The sequence below is a fragment of the Narcine bancroftii genome, chromosome 14 (genome assembly GCF_036971445.1).
Source record: "Narcine bancroftii isolate sNarBan1 chromosome 14, sNarBan1.hap1, whole genome shotgun sequence".
NCBI lineage: Eukaryota > Metazoa > Chordata > Chondrichthyes > Torpediniformes > Narcinidae > Narcine > Narcine bancroftii.
Genome location: NC_091482.1, coordinates 2,496,209 through 2,520,183, shown reverse-complemented (window position 1 = coordinate 2,520,183; position 23,975 = coordinate 2,496,209). Strand labels below are relative to the sequence as shown.

At 46.5% G+C, this 23,975-nt stretch overlaps 1 protein-coding gene across 4 annotated transcripts in view; it reads right to left on the bottom strand.

Annotated features, from left to right (window-relative positions):
• LOC138749806 (transient receptor potential cation channel subfamily V member 3-like) overlaps positions 1-23,975 on the bottom strand; it is a 54,046-nt gene that overhangs the window by 13,352 nt on the left and 16,719 nt on the right. For all 4 annotated transcript variants that reach the window (XR_011348873.1, XM_069911687.1, XM_069911685.1 and 1 more), the window contains exons 5-14: positions 20,986-21,126; positions 19,920-20,200; positions 19,263-19,439; positions 17,743-17,901; positions 14,563-14,643; positions 11,779-11,852; positions 9,475-9,640; positions 8,054-8,120; positions 2,959-3,230; positions 590-687 (exon numbers count right to left, since the gene is read on the bottom strand). Coding sequence is in view for 3 of the 4 variants with exons in the window: in XM_069911687.1 (XP_069767788.1) it covers positions 590-687; positions 2,959-3,230; positions 8,054-8,120; positions 9,475-9,640; positions 11,779-11,852; positions 14,563-14,643; positions 17,743-17,901; positions 19,263-19,439; positions 19,920-20,200; positions 20,986-21,126 (1,516 nt within the window). In the remaining variant the exon portion in view is untranslated. The remainder of the gene's footprint in view (positions 1-589; positions 688-2,958; positions 3,231-8,053; positions 8,121-9,474; positions 9,641-11,778; positions 11,853-14,562; positions 14,644-17,742; positions 17,902-19,262; positions 19,440-19,919; positions 20,201-20,985; positions 21,127-23,975) is intronic.

Below are 23,975 nucleotides of genomic sequence, written 5' to 3'. Positions count from 1 at the left end.
TGGCACATATCTTGATGAAGGGCTCAAGGGCTGAATTGTTAGTTCTGTATCTTTATCTTTGCTCTATAAAGGACACTGTTTGACCTGCTGAGTTTCTCCAGGATTGTGCTTTTATTTCAATCACAGAGTCTGCAGACTTTTGAGTTTTATTCCACATAGACATTGTCTTCTTGGCTACCTTCTCAAAAAGTTCAATCAAATTAGTGAGGCATTGCTGAGTGATGTGTTGCGACCTGATAATATTTCATTGCTGACTAAGATAATGTGCAAATTTCCTCCTATCAAGGACCCCTGACCCAGGCCATGCCCTCTGCTACCATCGGGAAAAAGGTACAGGAGCCTAAAGACGAGCACTGAACAGCACAAGAACAGCTTGTTCCCCACTGCTATCAGATTCCTGAATGATCAATGAACCACAGTCACTGCCTTACTTTTCGTCCACTAGTATTGTTATTTCTTTATAGTAATGTTGTAAGATGGTGATAGTATAAACATTTGTACTATGGAATTTCTTAACAATAAATTCTATTCTAATTCTGAAGTTACTTGAAGTAGCTCAAGCTTGAGAGAGAATGATTCCCAGTGTTACCTGATGTATCTTTTGCCGTGGAGCTCGATTCCCATTTGAAATTTGTCCTTCAGAAACTTTGGCAAATATTTCTCCAAATTCAGAATGGTTCTCGCTCGCTTGAGAGAAAAGAACAAAGCAATACAATTACAGGTTTTCCCCCACTATCTGAAAGTAGAGCATTCCTATGAAACCTTTCATAAACCATTAATTTAGATGGGAAAATCCCAGACCCAAAAAATAACCCACCAAATAACACACAAAACCTAAAACAACACTAACATATAGTAAAAAGCAGGAATAATATGATAAATACATAGCCTGTATAAAGTAGAAATAATGCATGGACAGTGTGGTTTCAATTCCCAGAATTGGGAAGATGGTTCGCTGCAAAACAAACGCTGAACACTATTTTCACTTTTCACCTTTTGTCGTACAAGTGAACATCCTTTGGATTTCTTTTGGTGAGCGAAAACAGGGACTAATGTATGTCCTTCATAAAAGCAAAGTGGCATAAAACAAACTTTTGAAAAGCGGGGCATGCCTGTAACCTCCAACTTCCTGAATATCAAGGCTCTGTTCATTTGTTTTGAGCCTGTTTAGGTTTCAGTGTTTAAAGGGTACTCCCCTCCCAATGGGAGAAATACAGCATCAGTTTCTGCTCTGGATGTTTTCTGGTAAACCTTTCCAACACTATCTGCAATTCAAGGAACCACCAGCCTCAAATTGTGGAAAAGAAATACAGGTCCAACTTGCAATTTTTTGAAGCTACGATGGTTCAAATCCATACTTTCAATTTTGAATTCCAATCTGTTCCCGCGGTTGCGATATGCTACTCTCCAGTGATGCTGGCTCAACCACGCTCGCAGTCTGTAGCGATCACACAAACAAGTGAGCTGTTCTCGAGCATCACCAGAAGAGTGAAATTGATGACCCTGTCCTCATCATCCAGCAATTAATTTTAGTTCAATGCCTCAAACATTCTTCATGCTCAATGAGCTTTCAGCTGTGGAGGTTACTGGTTTTTCACTTCCATTATTGTCACATAATACATTTGGAATGTGACATGAAATTCTTTACCACAAAACAGAGTCGCCACTTTGTCCAGCGCCTCTCACAGAAACCCACCACACCTGCTGGGTCTCCCCTCCAAGTACTGACCCGTCCTGTGCCTAGATCAGACAGTCTCAGGTGTATTCAGACTATTTGTTTTGAATAAAGATATTCAAAATTTAATGATTAAAAATAGTAAGTATTCTTTCCAGACTTGATTTTTCGACACGATGGGTTGCCAGAAGGCAGCCCCATCGTAAGTTGAGGAGCACCTGTAGTTAAAAATATAAAAGTTTAAAATTGGCGCCTCCTACCTTTTGCAACACGCAGTCTCAAGCAACCAGCAAATTCACTTCTCCCATATCTGCCAATCCCCATCGGTGCCAGATGCTGGGGGTTTTAAAGTACCTGTTTTCTAAATCTTATGTTTTTGTCTTCTGGTCCAACTGTTGGGGGGAGAAAGGAAAACCAGGCCCAAGTCCAGCAATTCTTTTAAAAGGTACCAACACTCATGGACACTGCCTGCTCTGGTTCAGAGCGATGCAGACCTGAAGGTTGCAGTTCTCAGGCATTAACCAGGACCCTGGTTGCACTGGTGACTCTATCCCTCCCACATCAATCTCTCTTTTTCAGTCTTTCCCTGCAAATGCCAAGCCTCCCACCCCCTTCAAACATCCTTCCGGTCTTGACCAGGTTGTCAGATGCCAGCTCCTAGTTCTGCCGGCAGTGAAGTGTGAAGTCCTCACTGGTAGCTTCCCATAACTGCATCTGAAAGATCTGGTTTCCTCCCAAAATGTACAGGGCTATAGGTTTACTGGGTGTAATTGGGGAGCACAAGTTTAAATGGCTGGAATTGGCTTCAACTGTGTTGTAAATAAACTTCAGATGAGCCCAGTCTGGTTCAGTATGGGTGGTCTGCCTTATCTCCATAGCTGGCATTATTTGCCCCAAAGGTTAATTTAAAAAAAAAGACATACAGCACGGTAATAGGCCCTTTCAGCCCATGAGCCCAATTAACCTACAACCCCTGTACGTTTTGAATGGTGGGAGGAAACTGGAGAAAACTCAGACACAGGGAGAACGAACAAACTCCTTACAGCGCAGGATTCGAACTCCGCTCCTGATCACTGGTGCTGTACAGCGTTGCACTAAATGTTATGCTAAATGTGCCACCCTGTGAATTGGCCACCATGAGATTGGTTGGCACTGTGATGTTGGGGGAAGGGGGAGGGGGAGGGAAGGATGGTGGGTTTTCAGAGACAGAGGGAAGCTTCAGGAACAAACATTTCATTTCCATTCAGTGCGCAGACGTTGGGACAACCAATTGCCTCAGGTACCTGAAGTTTCCAGATGTTCTTGCTGTCTTTGGAGAGGTTCCCCACCGTGTCACCCATCAGTGCAATCAGCATGTTGAGCAGTAGGATGAAGGTCAGAACGACATACAGTACCAGGATGAAGAGGAAGAGCTCTGGGTAAAGGGCCTGGCTCTGTATTTCCAGATCCCCCAGGCCGATGGTGAGCTTGAAGAGTTCCAGCATGGCCAAGTTGAAGGAGTCAAATGAGCTACACCTTTCATTGTTGTGGCATCTCTGAATCAGAGAGGCAAGAGCTGCAGCCAGTAGAGTACACATTAATGACATACAAGGGAAGGGGAAGTTCAGACTGAGCTGCTCTGGGTTAATGTACAAGATAGTGAGACACCAAAGTCTGCAGGTGCCGTTACTAGAATAAATACACAGGAAAGCTGGAAGAACTCGGCCAGTGACTGACCGAGTTCCTCCAGCATCTCTATACTAATGTACAAGGGAAGCCATCTCCCTTTCTTGTCACTGGAGGAACAAAGCCTGCTGACACTGCTCTCCTTATTGCTTCTTTCTCTTCCACCCTGCCACCTGTACCGTGCTGTGGCTCAAGACTGAAACATCGATTGCCTTTTTCTTCCTCTGGATCCTGCGCGAGTTCGTCCAGCACTTGTGTGTGCTGCACTAGAACCCAGATGCGGATTTTACCATAGGACACAGGATCAGAAATAGGCCATTCACCCCATTGAGTCTGCCCCGCCATTTAATCATGAGCTGATCCATTTCCTCAGTCAGCCCCACTGCCCAGCCTTCTCCTCATAACCTTTGATACCCTGGCTAATCAAGAACCTGTCAATCTCTGCCTTAAATACACCCAATGACCCAGCCTCCACAAATGTCTGTGGCAACAAATTCCACAGATTCACCACCCTCTGTCTGAAGAAATTCCTCCACATCTCTGTTCTAAGTGGACACCCTTCAATCCTGAAGTGTGCCCTCTTGACCTAGTCCAGTGGTTCTCAACCTTTTTCAGTCTAAGGCTCACCTGGCCTCTGGCCTAAAATGCAGTGGCAATGTCAGAGAAATATTTTCAAGTCAAAGGCAGCTGTGTAAGAAACACATCTTCAACTAATTTAAACCATTTTGTTTAACATTTTTAAAGATCCACATAGAAACGCTGCGGCCTAGACTCTCCCACCATGGAAAGCAACCTTTTTAACATCTACTCTGTTCATGCCTTTCAACATTTGAAATGTTTCAATAAAAACAGTTCCCCCCCCCCCACCCTCTTGTTTACCCGCAGACTCTAGAACTTCTAGAGAACAGTGAGAGCTGGATGGACCCTGCAGGGCAGGCGTAGAGAGAAATGGACTGTCAACGTTTTGGGTCAAGATCCTTTTTTCAAGACTAAAGTTGGAACGGGTGACATCTGGTACTTCGGGGGGGGGGGGGGGGTGTTGGTGGTGAAATCAATGTTACCGTCTTTGAAGAACACATTCCTCTTGGACCTAACAGCTTGAACATCGACTACTTTTTCTCAAAATTTAGCTTGCCCCCCCCCCCACCTCTTTCTGCCTCCACTATCTCTGTACCTACTCCTGTTTCTGCATCCCTCTCTAACCTTCCCCTCCATCAGTGGCCTCTCCCACCTTTTGCCCAAGTTCTGGGCACTCACCAACCAGTTGGACCTCCAGTTTCTGCTAGGCCACTCCTCTATTTCCTTTCCTCCAACTCTCCACCCTTTCCCTCTCTATTCACAAAGCCATCCCCCCTCCCCCTGCTTGCTGGTGTGCTCTCCCTCCCTTATCCACTTATTACCTTCTGCCTGTACTCCCCCCCCCCACCTCACTTCCCCCCCAACCATTTTATTCAGGCACCTGGCTACAGTTTGCTCAGACCTTGACAAAGGGCTCAAGCCTGAAATGTTGGTTATGTACCTTTATCTTTGCTATACACTATGTGGGTGAAAGTCGGAAAACAGGAAAGGAGCAATCACTGTGCTGGAAGTCGTCTATAGGCCCCCAAATAGCCCTCAGGACACCAAGGAGCAGATAAGCAGGCAGATTTTGGAATGGTGGGAAATACAGGGTTGCAGTTATAAGTGATTTCAACTTCCCTAATATTGACTGGCACCTCCTGACTGCAAGAGGGATGGATGGGGCTGAATTTGTCAGGTGTGTACAAGGATTCCTGACACAGTATATGGAGTGACCGACTAGAGGAGAGGCCATACCGCATCTGGTTCTGGGGAATGAACCTGGACAGGTGGCGGACCTCTCAGTGGGGGAGCATTTTGGTGAGAGTGACCGTAACTCCCTTAGCTTCAACGTGGCTATTGGAAAAGGATAAAAACAAATTTTGAAAGAATTTCTGTGGTAATGGTATTGGAAGTGTCTGGAAAAGGTATTGTAAACGTGGGAATATATTCATTTTGATACAGTTCACTCTTCCAATCAGTGTTATTGGAAGAGTTACCCATTTATTAAAATCTTCAACTTTCTTAAGCAAGGGGAGATAGTTCAATTTATACACGGTTTTTAAATCATTATCTATTTTAATCCCCTTGATCCCATTTATCAGCATCTAAATTATGTATTTCTTTTCTTTTTCTTTGGCTTGGCTTCGCGGACGAAGATAATCCTCATCCATTAAGGATAACATTTCACATTTATTCCAATTTATTTTGTACCCAGGGACCCTCCCATAATCTTCCAGTTGCAAGTGCAGTCTTTGTAGAGAGGTTACCGGCTCTGTCAGATATATTAATACATCATCTGCAAAAAGACTGATCTTGTGTTCATCTTGGTCTACTCTGAACCCCTTAATGATTGGATCCTGGTGAATAGTTTCTGCCAGAGGTTCTATGGCCAATGCGAAGAGAGTTGGGGATAGTGGACATCCTTGTCTACTAGACCGAGATAGCGGGAATGTCAGAAAAGTTTAACCATTAGTCACAACTCTAGCCTTAGGTTCTTTATATAGAGCTCGAATCCAATTTATAAATTTTTGACCTAATCCAAATTTCTCCAATACTTTAAATAAAAAGTCCCACTCCCATCTAACAAAGGCCTTTTCCGATCAGATATGTAGAAGATTGTTATGTACAAGGGCAATTAATGTCATTCCAACACTTTAAAAATAAATACAATATTCATAATACAATCTTCTGCTACTTTCAATCAAGAGCTTTTTTCCAGAAATGAATTAGGACCGGCCATGATTCTACCAAAGTGCAGTGAAATGGAGATTCTGATTTGAAAGGGGAACACGAGAAAGTTTACATCTGCAATGTATTCCTTACTTCAATCAGGCACTCCCAAGCCGGAGTTATATAAATCAAAACAAAGATGGGAATCAGACTTGAATATTAGTATTGGTGATAAGACCTGGTCCGATTTATGTTATGACTGCAAGATTAATAGGATAAATGTGATGTAGGCCAGCGCAATATAACTTCTTGGTTAAGCTACATCTTACCCCGCAGAAGTTGCACAAATTAAATTCTAATATATCCAATATGTGTTTCATATGGGGGGAGGGGAAGAAACAGGAACCTTTCTACATTCCATCATGTCATGCTCTAAACTGAAACCCTTTTGGGAAAATTTAAGAGTTTTATTAAACCAGATTATTAGGAAGCAGTTGCCATAAAGTCCAGAATTGTTTTTCCTAGGAAATATTGTGGACATTAGACCTAATATGAGGTGTCTAAGTACCAATTAATACCAAAATATTGCAGTGGCCAAGAAATGTACTGCAGTTACCTGCAGTACATGGAAGTTTGATTTCCTTCTGGACACAGCCCGATGAAATGTGGAAATACATCACTGTGTTCCCGAGAAAATCATTTCCAATTTAAGGAAGTACAACATGTTTTTGCAGGTAAGGCACCCATATTTGCACAACGTAGGGTTGAAGACTTGAGACTTTATCTATTTTTGAAATTTCTATCCTTTTTTTCCCCCCATATTTGAGATCCAGGTAAGAAAAAGTTGGATTTTCTGAATTGGATTCCAGATCCCAACAGATCCTCTTTCTTTCCTTCTTCTATCTTGTTTCAATTCGTTTTCTTATTCACTTTCTCTTTCTGTCTTTTCCTTTCCAATTTCTATTTTCTTATTAAAGGGCTTTTGTTTGGGGGAGGAGGGATGGGGTTGGTTTGACATTTGGGCAACCTGTAGGATAGTTAAGAAGGTCTATGGGCTGCTGGGTTCCACCCACATGCCTGGCCCAAACAGGATGTTCAAATCAAAATAATCCTCTGCTGCTTGCACTTAATACCTTTCCCTGAATTCCCTTCATGTTCATGAACAGCCATTTTTTTTTTGGCTATGGCCCCACCTGCCAAGGACTCTGCTTATGTAGTCTTTAGTTTATTGGCCCCCAGCCCTGTGAAACAGTCATGTTTAGTTGGTTTCTTCTATAGATCTCTCCTAAAGACTACATAAAATATATTTTATGATCCAATCCAGGTCCACCCCCCACCCCCCCAAACTGTGCTGTGGTCCCCGTTGGGAATGGCTAATCTCAAAGCCTTTTAAATGCTACTATTTGACCAGTTTTAACCACTACCCTTGGCTGCCTGTTCCAGCCAACCACCACCCTCTGCTTCCCTCTACCCCCCCCCCTCCCAATCCCTCCTTCTCTTAATCATGTCCTCTAGTGTGCAACACTTTTACCCTGAAGAAAAGATCCTGACTGCCCATCCTCTCATGGTTTTATGAACTTCTCTGGAGCAAAGAAGAATGAGAGGTAACTGAACAGAGGTCTACAAGATTCTGAGAGGCATAGATAAGGTGGGCAGCCAGCACCTTTCTACCCAGGACAGGAATAGCAAACCCTAGAGGACATGTGTACAAAGAGAAGGGAGGGAAGTTTAGGGGAGACATCAGGGGTAAGCTTTTTTAAAAAACAGAGTTGTGAGTGCCTGGAATGCCTTGCCGAGGATGGGGGCTGAAACATAGATGGATGGAAAGAAAATAGAGTGTTACGGGGTAGGGAGGGTTTAAGGAATATATGGGTCGTCACAGCATGGAGGGCTGAAGGGCCTGCACTGTGCTGTAGTGTTCTATTCGGCCTCGCCTCCCATCTGAAAATTGCAAAAGCTAAATTGTCCAAAGAAAACCTTTACCTGTAGAGAAGCCGATGAGAAACAGCAGATACACGAATAAGAAATGAACCACGTCGCTTACCAAGATCTGAAAGGGTGAAATGATAACAGTCATACAACACTGGGGAGAGACCCAGTCAGGTTAACCACAGTTAGCAGAGCTTTGTGTAGCTTTAATCTGCTGGGGTTGTTTGTTCCTTCAGTTGATGTGTCTTCATTAACGTTGAAGGGTGGATTGGAATGGTTATGACTGAGTATTTCTTTCATATTATTTAATACCTTCCTGATTGTCTCCTCAGACCCACCCCGAGGCTAACTGTCACCTAGCCTGGGATATATCAACCCATACCCTCCCCATAAGGGACCCTCTGATGCCCCCTGAAATGCCCAAACCACCCAGTATTCAGAGGATTAAAGATGAGCAAGAAACTTCAATCAGCAAAAGTGAATGAAGGGGAATTTAAAGTCCCTGTTTTCCCCCAGGCCCTTCCTCTACTTTGGCCTTGCTTCCATGCAAAGGGAGTGGGTGGAGAAAGTGGGAGAGAGTGAGGAACCACAACCACCTATCACACCTATAGTTGTCTGCATTCTTCTTCTGTAAAATGGGTGGTCTATTTACAATTTGGAAAACCTGCTTTATTAGATGTTCAGCCTGTTTCCCCCCACCCCCCCGTTAATTTATGCTCTGGGCTATCGCTTGTCCTAAACTCGACAGTTCCCTCCTTCTGCCTCACCCCCTCCTCCACACCCAAAATCCTGCTTCCCTCCAACTTCTGCCGTGCAACACTTTTTTTTTTGCCAGGCACTTCACAAATGCAGGTGCCATATATACTTGTGCGAAAGTCAAATTTTCTAGACCATTCTTTAATGTTAAATTAATGGGGGTCGACTATTATGTAGATACTACTTTTTGAGGGGCTGAAATTCACACTAGAATCCAAAATACCCTATCGGTAGCAGGTCCAAATGATCTCTAAATGAATAAAGAGCAAAACTGCAATGTTAAAGTAATAAATGCAGAGCCTGAGTATCAAAACACACGTCCTACAACGGGCTGAGGTCGGGAGCACAGTATTCGTGGCATCAGAGGCAGTGGGAGCTCCAATGGGCGGGCGGCCAGGGACAAGGAGCGGGAACTCCGATGTCCGGGCAGCCGGGGCCAAGATGAGAGATTAAGAGAGACTTTTACATGAGATGTATGGAAAATCCCAGATATTTTGGCTGAAAATAGGGGTTGACTTTTACACGAGTATACACGGAAGTTTTTATTGTACGTGGATCCTTCCACTTCCCCTCCCCTTGCTACAGGCCCTGGTTCCCCAGCAATGCCCCACACGTGCTTCCCCTTTATGTTTGCCATCTTGACTCACTGGTTCCTGTACCTTTGCTCTATTCTCTCTTTTACCCTGTGAGACCCAGGTGCCTGACATCCCGTCGTTTACCTTTTGCAGCATGACGCTGTAGATTCCCAGGCTTTCGAATCCCCGGGTGTAGTAGAGGACATTAATCCAGCCAACCGCCAGGGCTCCCATCAGGGTCGCTCGCTGGAAGTCCATTCCCATCCAGGACAAAAAGGCGGAGAAAGCAACCAGGCCAGCTTGGAAAAAGCTGCAAGAGAAACCTTCCATTTATATCTCACCATCCCAATCCTCTGGATATTCCAAAGTTCTCCACAATTACTGAAGCATTACTGAGCACATTTGGCCAAACTTCCCATGTTGTAAACCCATCCATCAACACTTGTCCCATAGGACTCAATGTCTTAGTGACGCAAGTAGGGGTTCAGATCGTGCTTAACTGTTGTTTGAGGCTCTTCTTCCACCACCCTGGGCAGAGTGTTCCACATCCCCATCCCCAAGGACAGTGTGTTCCAACCACCCCCCCCCACCCCCACCCCCCACCCCCAGGCAGTGTGCTCCATACCTACGGCAGTGTGTTCCAGATCCCAATTCTCCCGGGCAGTGTGTTCCAGATCCCCACCACCCCCTTGATGATACAAATTCTTCCTTGGACCCCTCGTAACCTCCTCACATTGAATCAATGCACATGGAGAAAGGCTGCTTGCTATCTGCCCTATCCTTACCCCTCATAACCTCAATCAGGACCCTCTACCCCCCACCCCCCACCCCCCCGCTTTCAGCTTGCTCTGCTCTACCTTACCCCATCTCTCCTTACACCATGCCAGGCAATGTCATGGGGACTGACCTCTTCACTCTGGTGTAATGTCCTTCCTGCCATTACAGGGACCAGATTTTAGAGAGTTCCCTGACCAATGCCTCATATAATGGCACCAAGACCTTCTTGACTCTAACTCTGTGCCCCAGCTATTTAATGCAAGCACTGTTTACATTATCGTCATTGGTGCACCAGTGAATGAGCCACAGTTTGATCCCATATGGGGACATGTTCCACACACACACCCACGACATCTCTAGTCTGGGGGGGGGGGGCGGTGAGGTGGTCTTGGGTAGACCCACCATGCTCCCACACTGGCTGAACCAGGACTGTTGTATTCGTGCATCTGGTGGGGTGCTTGCTCCTCAACTTCGTATGAAGGACTGGTGACCTGCCCCCATTGACAGTGAGGCCAAGCATCGGCAAGAGCCACTGGCTCATGTAGGAATAGTGAGGGGCTGTGCCAGGAATCATGCCCCCCAGCGCACTCCTGAATGGAATGACCCACGTAGCTGAATGATGGGCAGGGGCCCAAAATGACTGAGGACCACTCTGGGAGGACACAGACAGCATGGTTGCTGCAAACAATGAGAAACCGGAAGAACTCATCGAGTCAGGAGGCAGTCATAGGTGGAAATGATCAGAAGCCATTCAGGTCGGGACCACTTATCTTAAGTATTTTTAAATTAAGACATAAAGCAAACCATTTTTCTGCCTAGTCCCATTGACCTTCACTCAGTCCATAGCCCCCGTACCTCTCCCATCCACGTACCCATCCAAATTCTTCTTAAATGTTAAAATCAAGCCCGCATTCATCAGGTCAGCTGGCAGCTTGTTCCATACTCCCACCACTCTCTATTAATAAGTTCCCCCCAAACCTTTCCCCTTTCACCCTTAACCCATGTCCTCTGGTTTGTATCTCACCTCCCCTCAGTGAAAAAAGCTGACCTGCATTTACTCTGTCTATCCCCTCATAATTTTAAATACCTCAATCAAATCTCCCTCATTCTTCTACTCTCCAGGAAATAAAGTCCTAACCTGTTTACCTTTCCCTGTAACTCAGTTCCTGAAGTCCAGGCAACATCCTAGTAAATTTTCTCTGAACTCTTTCTATCTTATTGATATCTTTCCTGTAGTTTGGTGACCAAAACTGCACACAATTCTCCAAATTTGGCCTCACCAATGTCTTATACAAGTTTACCATCACATCCCAATTCCTGTACTCAATACAGGATGTACCTCTCTCATCTGGTGCTCAGATTCACATTTGAATCTGCTGCTGTTAGTATAAATCTTTTCAGCCAGTGCGGGACTTGAACCCCCGTTCCAATCGCTGCCGCTGTAAAGGCGCTACACTAACCATTACATCAATTGTGCTGTCCCACAGTATTATTTCCTGTTTTAAGCTTTGTTCTACCTTTGATAGGTTTACATAGGGGGGTTCCTTTAGGGTCAATTTCTGTTTTCCAGTATTTTCTGTGGTCTGGCAATGGCCAGGTCCCATTGTCGCCAGATTAGAGGTACAACCTCTAATCCTTGATTTATGAAGGCCAATATACTGAGAAACTCACAACAGGATGTGGAACCAGGCATCGGTCACCACTGACTGGAGGTCTGCAAGTCGCAGCTGGGTGATCATTATGATCTGCAGAGCATTAAATGGAAACGTGTCTTAATCGCACGATAACAAGCCCATGACAAGAGTACCACAGACTACCCCAGCGAAATGATCCAACCCCTCTGCGGAAACAAGAGTATCACAGACTACCCCAGCGAAGTGAACCAACCCCTCTGTGGAAACAAGAGTACCTCAACAAAACAATTTAACCCAACCCAAACTAATTCTACAAAGCTTGCCGAAGGATCTGGACCAGCTGGAAAAATGGGCTGAAAAAATGGCAGATGGAATTTAATGCAGACAAGTGTGAGGTGTTGCACTTGTAAGGACAAACCAAGAAAGAACGAACACGGTAATGGTTGGGCACTGAGGAGTGGAGTAGAAGAGAGGGATCTGAGAATACAGATACATAATTCCCTGAAAGTGGCGTCACAGGTGGATAGGGTTGTAAAGAGAGCTTCTGGCATATTGGCCTTCATAAATCAAGGTATCGAGTACACGAGTTGGGATGTTGTGGTGAAGTTGTATCAGACATTGGTGAGGCCAAATTTGGAAAATTGTGTGCAGTTTTGGTCACATAATCACAGGAAAGATATCAATAAGATAGAAAGAAGACAGAGTAGATTTACTAGGATGTTGCCTGGACTTCAGGAACTGAGGTAGCTGAAGTGCCAGCTGAAGGAATGTGGGCTCAATTTTCACATTTAATAAAAATTTGAACAGGTACATGGATGGGAGGGGTTCGGAGGGCTACAGGCTGAGTGCAGGACAGTGGAACTAGGCCAAATAATAGTTCAGACTGTTTTCTGTGGTGTGATCATCTCTGGCTCAATGGGGCAAACGTTAAGTGTGTACAACTCCTCAAAATGGTTAGGGATATCAAAAGCACCAATGACTAAAACCAGGAGCAGGCTCCTCCTGTACCATCCCTCCTGTCAGCTACGTCATTTGGAACAGGAAGCTGATATTTTATATTAACTCCCATTTTCTCACATATTCTGATCCCCTCTCTCCAAGCTTAGATCAATTACAACCAATATTAATTCCACTGAGAATATCTATGGCCTTCTGCTGTAGCATTCTGGCTCGTTACATCACTCTCTGGCAAAAGGATAGGAAAAATCTCCAGAGAGTTGTTAACTCAGCCAGCACCATCACAGGCACCGGTCTTCACACCATCGAGGACATCCACACAAGGTGGTGTCTTAAGAAAGCAGCCTCTATCCTCAAAGGCCCACACCACCAAAGCAGTGCCCTCTTCACTCTGCTGCCATCAGGGAAGAGGTACAGGACCCTGAAGACAAGCACTCAGTGGCATCAGATTCCTGAATGATCAATGAACCAAAGACACAGCCTCACTTTATCCTATTACTTTATAGCAATATGTGCACTGTACAGTAGAAGTCCAGAAATCCAGACCTCCTGAGAATCCTGACTTTTGGAAAACTCTCCAACTTTTAAATGTAACGAGTGTGGCAACGAGCGACCACGCTGGTCGGCTGTATTTTTAAAACTGCTCATTTTGATAAATGAAGCGCACTGTATTAACATGAATAAACTGCCAAAATTTATTTCTTCCTCCTTCAATTTGAATTTTAAAAGTACTGCTCAAGAATTCGGACTGACCTAATCCCCAAGCAGTCTGGATTTTTGGACTTCTACTGTCATACAGTACTGCAGCAAAAACAATGACTTTCATGACCATAAATTCTGACCCAAGTGAAGTACTCTTTCCACACCTCAGACTGAAACAGCCAACCCCAGCTCTTTCGAATGTGCCACTTGATTCAGGACTCTCCACTCTATGAACAACCTCTCGCCACTCACCTCTTTATCCCTTTTCAGAATCTCTACACATTGCAGTGAAATCTCACTTCTCCAGAGAATGTATGCCTATTATCCTTGTCACAGCCAGTGAACCTCGTTTGCAGTTCCCCTAAGAAAAGCATTCCTTCCTCCCTTGGGTAACAAGAGCAGAGGACTGCCCTGTGAGATCACACCAAGGTATTGTATTGAAGTGAACTGTTGCCACATGCACCAAGATCCAGAAAGAATCTGTGTTTTGAGTGATAGCCAGACAAGTCAATCTATCCTTCACTACAAATGCTAGTGCAAAATGAAACCAAAGTGTTAGAGAGAATAAAGTTGTCGTGGCAGTGCAAGGGAGGCAGTGTTTTACCAATACGTGTCAATTCAATAGGGTGTCGTATGTTTTTAAACTCTGTATCTTTTGCCTGACAGGAGAGAGGAGTAGAGTGTGTGTAACCAAGGTAGGATGGGTCTTTTCACCCTTTGGACTCTAGCCATTTTTAACCTTCCATAATATATTGTCCAGACTGGGTCAATGAGTAAAGCACAATATGAACACCAGTACAAACCAGTTGATGGGTGGGTATAAAACCAGTCTCAGAAAACAGGACACGGAGTATATGCACTTTTTAGTAGTCCCTGAAAACTGGGGCACTGAGTCCAAAAGGTTACCATATTGATGGTTTTCAGGGAGAAGTTTGTTTGAGTGGTGGTCTGAACAGGGCTGACAACTCTGGAGTTTCCTGAGGTCTTGGGCAGAGCAGTTCCTGAACCAAGCTGCGATGCACCCAGGCTGAATACTTTCTAGATGTTGTTTCCTCACTTTAGTATCCAACCCCCACAGACTATTTTCCAAGTTACGCACTGTATGGCCTGCAGGTACAGCACAACATAAAATGTAGAATTTTCTTTTTTTTTTTATACTTACTTCCAACAAAAATAAAACACAAGCCCACAATAGAGTGAACACCTGTCCACTCAAACGCCATGACGTGGTTGTTGCATTAGTCTGAAAGGGAGATTGAAAAAACATGTTCATTGTATTAAATTTACATTTTTATTTAAATGTAGACTTACAGCACGGTAACAGGCCATTTTGGTAACTGCCCAGTTATTCTACAACCCCCAGTTGGTGTCAGGAAACTGGAGCCCCCGGGGGAACCCATGCAGACATGGGGAGAACGTACAAGCTCCTTGTGGACAGTGCAGGATTCAAACCTGGGTGCTTTAACAGTGTTGCGCTAACTGATGAGTTAACTATGCCTCCCTCGTGTCATGAGAAAAGCAAGGATTTCTTGCTGCTTGGCAGAGAGACTCCAATAACATTAATCTTTATCCGATAATTGAGAACAATGTGCTGGGATGGATCACCCCAGTCCCAACTCATTTTTCCAGACCCACGACCCTTGCCCCTCCAGCCTGCACTATCATTCAATTTCACTCTCCCAGCCACCCCCACTATTTCCTGATTGTGAGGAACAAATCAGGGCTGAAGGGCATTCACCAGGATGGATTTGATTCTGTTTCACAAATCTGATGGTGTTTTGAAGAGGTGACAGAGGATTGATGAAGGCAAGGCAGTGGATGTTGTCCAAGAATGAAAGGGTCATAATTTCAGGAGCGTTTGACAACTCTTGGTCTGAATTCTTGAAATTTAGAAGAATGAGGGGGGATCTCATCGAAACATTTCAAATGTTGAAAGGCATGGACAGAGTAGATGTAAAAAGGTCATTTCCCATGGTGGTGGAGTCCACCTTAAGTAATCCTTTACTAATCACAGAGAATCTATGCCATAAGATGCCACAGGTACTCTGAGGTCAGTAAAGGATTAATTAAGGTGGTATATGAATGGGGAAAAAAGGGTTAAGAACCACTGGTCTAGGACAAGAGGGCACAACTTCAGGATTGAAGGGTGTTCGCTTAGCACAAAGATGCTGAGGAAGTTATTCAGTCAGAGGGTGGTAAATCTGTGGAATCTATTGACATAGGTGGTTGTGGAGGCCAGGGTGCATTTAAGGTAGAGGTTCATGATTAGCCAGGGCATCAAAGGTTATTGGGAGAAGGCCAGCAGTGGGGCTGAGTGGGAAAATGGATCAGCTCATGATTAAATGGTAGGGCAATCTCGATGGGCTGAGTGGCCTATTTCTACTCCTATGTCTTAAGGACCAGCAAGGGCTCTGAGGCTGAAGAGCACACAGGCAGCGAGCTGTTGGGTCCAGACAAGGAACCCATATAGGCTGCTGACGACTGCGGTCAAGGACTTTCCTGATTGTGTCAGAGATTTTAGAACTGGAACTCGGGTTGACAATGGTTTGGAGTGAAAGCTGTGGGAGAGCTGGAGGTGAATCCACGAACACTCTGGTGGGGGTCTCTCATTTTCTTCCCTTTCTCTGGCTGTCAGGGTGCTTGGCAATTTCAGCTACTGGCAAATCTTTGTCTGCCTTGTGGTACACTAAAGGCAATTTAGTGTCATTTCACAACTTCTGTTTTATTACAGGACTTTAAATGAATCTTGTGGCTTTGCTGCATCCAGACCTGTTAGAATTTCATACGACTCAATGAGATCCCATGTCGTTCTTCTAAATTCCAATGTGTAACCCTGTCTATGCAGTTTGGTGAACCTTCGCTGCACCCACTCAGTTACAAACATGTCTTCCAGGCAGCCAGCTGATCTTGTACATTTACTCTCTTAGTTCTTTCCATGTCATTGCTCAGATTCTGGGCATCACTCCCTGCCCCTTGTTGTCTCTGAAGGGAGGTAGTGAGTTGCCTTCCTGATCCACTCGTTCCTTCTGGGGGGGTTGGGAGTTCCGGATTTAGACCCAGTGACAAAGAAGGACTAGCTGGTGGATGATGTGGAGGGGAATCAGTGTGTGCTGTTATTCGCATGGGCCTGCTGCCTGGTCTTTTCCTGGGTGGTGGTGATGGCAGGTTTGACAGGGTGCTGTCAGAAGTGCTGGGGTGAGTAACACCAATGCATCCTGTGAATTAAAAGAGCAAGACTCCTCCATTCACTGACAACGGAGTTGTCCTCTACATTGAATCCTCTGTTCCTCTACATCAGGGAAACTGGGCGCAGACTAGGAGATCGTTTTGTTGAGTACCTCGAATCTGTTCGGCACAATAGAGAAGATCTTCCAGTGCCCCCCCCCCCCCCCCACCATGATCTCATGCACTGCCAGACTGACACCACCTGCAAATTGGAGAACCACCACCTCATCTTTCATCTGGGCATCCTCCAACCGGATGGCCTTAATATTGACTACTCTGGTCTCTGTTAAACCCCATCCCCCCCCACCCCCATCTGCTTCCTCTTGTTGCCTTTCCCCCAGGTCTGTCTTCCTCTCTTTCCTTTTCCCTCTGTCTTCTTTCACAAAGCCAAAATCAATTTTCACCTTTCCTCTTAACATATCCAATCAGCACCTTTGACTGTTGGTCTGGACTCCTCCCCCAGCCATTCTTCAGTCTTTATTCTGACACCTTCCTGTTTTTAGCTTATACCTTGAAAAAAGGCTCAGGCCCAAAATGACGGTAATATCCCCCCTACGGATGCTGCGAGACCGGCCGAGTTCCTCCAGCATTTCTGTGTATTTTTACTACAATCACAGCATCTGCAAGAATTTTGTGTTTCAACTGACCTTTACCACAAGAGCACTGACCTGAAAGGTTAGGGCTGTCTCGCAGTGGTCCCACTAAGCTGCGCACACGCGCACACTCACACAAAATGGGTTGTGGGCGCGCACAGTTTAGAGGGACCACTGGTCTCTCCCCATCGGCTGACTGATCTGTTGAGTATTCAGCAATAAACCAAGGACACTGCCTTACTTTAAATTTCATGCACCATTTTTACTTATATATTTTGTACGGTGGTTTATATAAACATTTGCATTGTGATACTACTGCAAAACAACAAATTTCGTCAACTGTTCATGACAATAAGTTCTGATTCTATTCCGAACATCTTAATTTCTGGGACCAAAACTGAAGGATTTCCCTGTTTCAGTTTCTCGAGGCTACATTACAACAATGTTCCCAGTACTTCTCGGACACTGAACCACTTGGAGCTCGTAGAATACACAGCAAAAGACCGTTTGGATGAAATCCCTACCTCGTATGTTTGTGATTGGTCGTAATAAATAGTGGTGAAAGTGGCAATGTACAGGATGTACGACAAGAAGCTAGCGATGAACATGTAGGCTGCAAATTTCTCCCATTTCTGCTGGAGCAGGGTGTTCAGAGGCTCCACGGACAGCAACTGGTGGCGGTTCTAGCGGGGAAGGAAGAAATAGTTAGATCCACCTGGGGACAGAACGAAACCTACGGTATTCACAAGGTGATCCGAAACAACCAGAGAAAACTACTGCCGCACCGTGCTGTCGTGCAGGGTCCTACTGCCCAGTTCTGACACGGATGGCTCTCTACAGACTTTAAACTGCTTGTTAAATGAGTCAATAGTGTTTTTTTTCCCCCAAATCCTGTAACCATGGAGGTCTGTGCTCAAAAGGGCAGAGAGGCTCCCATACAGGGTTGGAGACTCCAGGGGAGCAGCAGACTCTGGGGGAGCAGCAGACTGACGCAGGGCACCAGCGATGGGGAGAATACACCTCCCCACCGTCCTATTCCCAATTCTTGAACTCAATCCCCCGACTAATGAAGCTCAACACCCAATAGGCCTTCTTAATGCCCTATCAAGGTTAACTGAACAACAACCTTGAGAGATGTCTGGATTTGGACCCCCAAGGTCCCTCTGTTCTTCCACACTGTTAATAATCCTGCTATTAACCATCCACATTCAACCTCCAAAATGCATCACTTCACAAAATTATACTACAGGCTAGCTATGAACTAACTGAAAGAAGACTGGAGAAACTCAGCAGGTCAAACATTGTCCTTTATATAGCAAAGAAAGAAATCCCTTGATGAAGGGCTCAATCCTGAAACATTGGTTATGTATTTTTATCTCTGCTACATAAAGTAGCTGACTTTCTCCAGCTTTGTGTTTTTACTTCAACCACGGTGTCAGCAGACTTTTGTGTTTTACAACTAACTGAAAGCTCCTTGATTTCCTGTTCCAAGTGTCCTACAGGTGCAAGGCTGAGGCAGAGGGGAGCAGTTGAGATACAGCCCGGTAACTTACCCTTCTGGCCCATGAGACCGTGCCTGCCCAAATGCTCAATTAATGTACAAACCCCATATGATTTTTTTGGAGGGTGCGATGAAATAGGGAGAATTGTGCAAAGTGCTTAATGACAGCACTGGATTTGAACCCAGAATCCTGGCACTGGAACAGCTGAAATAACTGTGCCTCCCTAATTAAACTGGTGACAAGGCAAACCTGATGTGGTGAATGATCAAGAAAGGTCATCGTTCTCTGGAAAACATGAAGTTAACCATGGGGGAGATCAATCATTTGCAAGGAGCCAGCGACAAGGAAGGGTCAGTGCCAGACATAGAGGGGGAAGAATGAGGGAAGCAACATGGTTACCATCTTCCACACCCGGGACAATTGAGTGGTGGCGCGGTTTGAGCTGAGCTGAAAATGGGGTCTACGTCTGTGCCCTGTTCTCCACACCATCCCCCCCACCCTCGACAGACTGGCGGACACAGGAGAAGATGATGCAAGCTTGCCTGGATTTTGGTGTTAAATACCACAAGATTCAGAACAGATTTGTTGTTGGTGGTATCCACTCCTGTGATGTCATAGAGCGAGGAGGACACCGGGCCGTAAGCCCAATCCGTCACTTTCCTGGAAAGTTTGCTGTGCTGCTTGTCTTTTATCTCTCTGGTGAGAATATTTCGGAATATCTGCAAGCAGAAGAAATGTCAGGCTGGCTGAACTGCAGAGGGAGAGTTGCCCTGCCCCAGGCAAAGTATGGGCTGGGAAGTGGTAAAGGTCTGGTGTTGGAGCTGTTGTTGATGGGGATGAGTCAGGATGCAAGGAGCCTGCACCTTCTGTCCCAGTTTCAGCACCTCATCCCCAGCAGAGGTCAGCCTGACACCAGGTCCCACACCCCGGCCATGGGGGGAGGTTTCCTGCACTAACCCCGGGGACAACATTGACCACTGCTGAACCGATGTGTAAAGGAGGGGGACTCATGCGCGTTGGCGTGCACAGGAGGGGGAGTGTATGGGTGTGTGTGCGCACAGGAATGAACAAGTGTGTTGATGTGTACAGGAGGGGAAGTGCGTGTGTTAACAGGAACTCCCCAACCTTCCCCCGAAACCCAACCCCCCAAACCATTCTTGAACTGAACTGTGCCTGTAGAGTTATGGACGAATCCTTGCCTCAAACTTTCCAAGTTTGGCAGCGAGCTGCAGTGGGGTCAGCCCTTTCATATTCCTGACCTCTTCCAGATTGGGCCCTTTGTTTTCAATCAGGATCTTGTTGTACATTTCCGTTACAAACTTGGTGTTATCCTCGGTATCATCAGCCACGGTGACCAGTGCATGGAGCACGGTGTTCCCCTCGGAATCCTGTCCCCCAACCTTGGTTCCTGGCTTGGACATGAGAAGTGACACTGTCTCGGGCTGGTTGGTGCAGGCAGCCAGGGCCAGCGGCAGTTCACCTGAGGCGGACGACAGAAACAGTGACCAATCCTGTCCCACTGGGCACAGCCCACCTGAACCCAGAGATCAGCTCCCACCCCCACATAGGTCCCACCTTTCATTCACCCATCAACTGAACAAGAACTTCCAACTGCTTCCCCCGCACCAGGATAAAGGGAGTACTCCCTGGCTCCTTGTCCTGGGAGAGTGGAGAGCACCAAGTTCCTTGGAGTTCACTTAACCAGTGACCTATCGTGGACACTCAACATCTCCTCACTTGTCAGGAAGGAGCAACAGTGACTGCACTTCCTGAGAAGATTGAAGTGGGCAAGGCGACCGGCTAACATTATGTCAACCTTCAACAAGAGCTCTATTGAGAGTGTCCTGGCTGGCTGATCACAGTGTGGTACGGTTGCTGCAGAGAAATGGATGGGAGGTCAATCCACAGGACCATAAATGTGGCAGAGAGGATCACTGGAGTTTGGGCGACTGTTGACATTTTTCCATACCTCGATGAAAGGCTCAAGCCCGAAACGTTGGTTATGTAACTTAATCTTTATCTTATAAAGTTCGCTGTCTGATCTGCTGAGTTTCTCCTGCATTGTTTTTACATCAATCGCAGTGTCTGCGGACTTTTGTGTTTTCTCCTTGGTTGTGTCTGAACCCCAGAACCCTCACCTTCACTAGAGGAATGCCATCACCTTCTCAGGGGAGACAGGGGTGGGCAACGAAGGCTGGCTTCACCAGTTACACCCCGACCGCAGGGCCAGTGATAACGCTGAAGTAGCGATGAGGGGGAACTCACCAAAATAAAAGCCCCGTCGCTTTCTGCTCATTTTGAAGAACTGGCCAGTGGCCCTGACATTGACGTCAGCCCCCTTTTCCAGCAGGAGGCACACGATGTCCTGGCAGCGCCTCTCGATGGCGATGTGCAGGGCGGTTTGACCTCCAGGAGAAAAGAGAAGCAAACTTTTCCACTCCAAGTTTTTGATTGCACCTCAGGAACATCAGTCCCCAAAAACCCAACCTTCAGCTTCCTGGCTGTAAACCAAGTCAGCCTCTCCCTCCACCTGACTGCACCTCCCAGTTCAAACCACCCTTCCCTTCCCCTGCTAAAAGCTCCCACCACAATCCTCCCTACTCTCCTTCCCCTTTACTTGAGGCGAGCAGATTTTTACTCATGGTAAAAATACAGATAAATGCTGGAGGAACTCAGCAGGTCTCTCAGCATCCATAGGAGGTAAAGATATATTACTGACATGTTGGGCCTGAGCCCTTCTTCAAGGTACAAGCAAAGAACAGGAAGGCACAAGAATGGAGAATGGCCTGGGGAGGAGTCCAGACCAACAAAGGGTGTAATTGGATGTGATTAGAGGGGAGGTGAGAATTGAGGGGTGGGGGGGGAAGAAAGAGAGCTGGGGGAGAGGAGACAGGGGAAGGTGGTAGAGTGGGGTTGTTTTAACAGAAACTGAAGAATCGATATTAATGTCATCTGATTGGAGGGTGCCCAGACGGAATATGAGGTTTTGTTACTCATGGAGAGGAATGGAGGGGCCCTAGAGAGTGTTGTAGAACAGAGGACCCCCCTCTCTCCCAAAGTGTAGAGGTTCATCGTTACCCGAAAGTAGTGTCTCAGGTGGATGGGGTGGGGGGGGGGGGGGGAAGGGTGCTGTGAAGAAGGCATTTGGCACACTGCATTGGGAGGGGTAGTGAGTACAGAGGTTGGGGGCTTAAAGTATTGGTGAGACCACGCTGTGTGAAGTTCTGGTGCAGGAAGGGGTACAGAGGAGATTCACCAGGACATTACAGGGACTAGAGATCTTGAGTTACAGAGAGAGGCCAGAGTGTAGGAGGGTCTGGGGAGAGTTCATGGAGGTGTATAAAACCACAAGGATCAGAGCTAAACTGCATGCTCACAGGCATTTTCCACAGGGTAGATGATTCTAGAACAGTGGTTCTCAAGCTTTTTCTTTCCACCCACATTCCTAGGGCAATCCCTAGGCCATTGGTGCTCTGTGATTATTAATAGGCAAAGACAAATGCAACATGGCGGCCCCCAAGGCCCGCTCTCACGAGAGGTGCTATTTTCAAAAGTTCACCTGTTTATCAAACCTCCCCCACCTTCGACCCCTGAGCATTTATCGATCCCTGGATTGTTCCCATCAACCCCTAGGGGTTGTTATCAACCACTTTGGTGACCCCTGTTTTAAACCCTTACTGTCCATACATCTGTCCAAATGTCTTTTGTATGTTGAAATTGGGCCTGAGTTTCTCAAGATGGTACGTGAGTGGAAAGAAAAAGTTTGAAAACCACTGTTTTAATCATCCTTAATTGACTTCCTAGGTCGGGATAGTCACAGTCAAGTCCCACTGGGTGTTGAAGAGGGAGGGAAGACATGAGAGGGAATGGTGGCATCTCCTGCAGAGGGCAGAGAAAGGGGAGTGCCAAAAATATTTCTCAGACACTCGGCTTTAGTCCTCACCTCCTGTGCTGCCTGTGTGGAGTCACACGTTTCCTACCTCCTCCACCCAGATGCTCTGATTTCCTCTCCCATCCCAGGCACGCAAAAGGTAGATTGGCCATTGGAACTTTCCCCCTGGGGTGTGGGTGGGAGGAGAACCTTTGGAGAGGTGATAGGAACATGGGGGCGGAATGAATTAGGATCAGGGTGAATGGGTGGTTCAGGGTTAGCACAGACTGGTGGGCCAAAGGGACTGTTGACTAATGAAGGGGCCTGGAGACAGAAAGGCAGGGGAGGAGGCATCTGGTAATCAAATCTCATTGGTGGTGGTACCAATGCAGCTTGTGGAGTGTATGAACTAGTGGGTGAGGGGTGAGCAGGGTCCTACCCTGAGTTCAGGGTGGGAGGGGAGTGGGTGGGAGCACGTGAGGCAGGTACAATGCGGGAGAGAGAAACCACCTCAAGGAAGCAGACATTTCAGAAGCTCCAGATGACAGGGATGGGAAAATAGGAGGACATAATGGTCCTGCAAGCAGGTAGGAAGAGGGGTAGTGGGTGGTGAGGTGCAATGGGGTGGTGGGGGTGGCGAGGTGCGGTGCAGTGGAGGCGGTGAAGTGAAGTGAAATGCGGTGGGGTGGGGGCGGATTGCGAGGTGGGGTTCAGTGGCTTGTGTGAGAGTCTCAGTGCCTGTGATGGATACTTGTCACTAACCTTGTCGCTGGGAAGGAATCGGGAAGCTGAGGAGAACTTGTGAAAGGAAGAGGTGAGGAAACCAGCAATCGCTCTGTGGAACTGTGGGAAGTCCATGTAACAGAAGAGAGGTGAGAGATGGGTGGAGGGACCTGGACGAGATCCCAACATTCAGCGCGGTGTGCAGTGCGAGAGAGCGTATGTGGGCCAGGTAGCGCAGCTGGCGGTGTGGCTGGAAGTAGACCTGGGCTACCAGCCCAAGGGCCACAGAGGTCCTTGTGGTTTGATATCCGTCACTTGGATAGGGTCATGGCGCAGGACAGAGGCTGGCACAATCCATTTGAGTCCAGGGTCAGCTGGCAAGAGATAACAGCACCCTGTTTATCAGTGGGATTGATGGTGATGTCAGGGTTGGTCCTGAGTGAGTGGAGATCTGCCAGCTTGGGGTGGTGGGGCGGTCAGAGCGAGGAAGGGGAAACAGTAGAATGGAGTGGCAGTCAGTGTCATGTCCACAGTTAGAGGGGATTACATCTCAATAGGGTAAGGGTTCATCCAGGTGGATCAGAAATTCCAGAATTCCCATTCCCTTCTCACATCAGAGGTCCAATCGCGTCTTTCTGCTTCTGATAGTTTGGATCTTGTT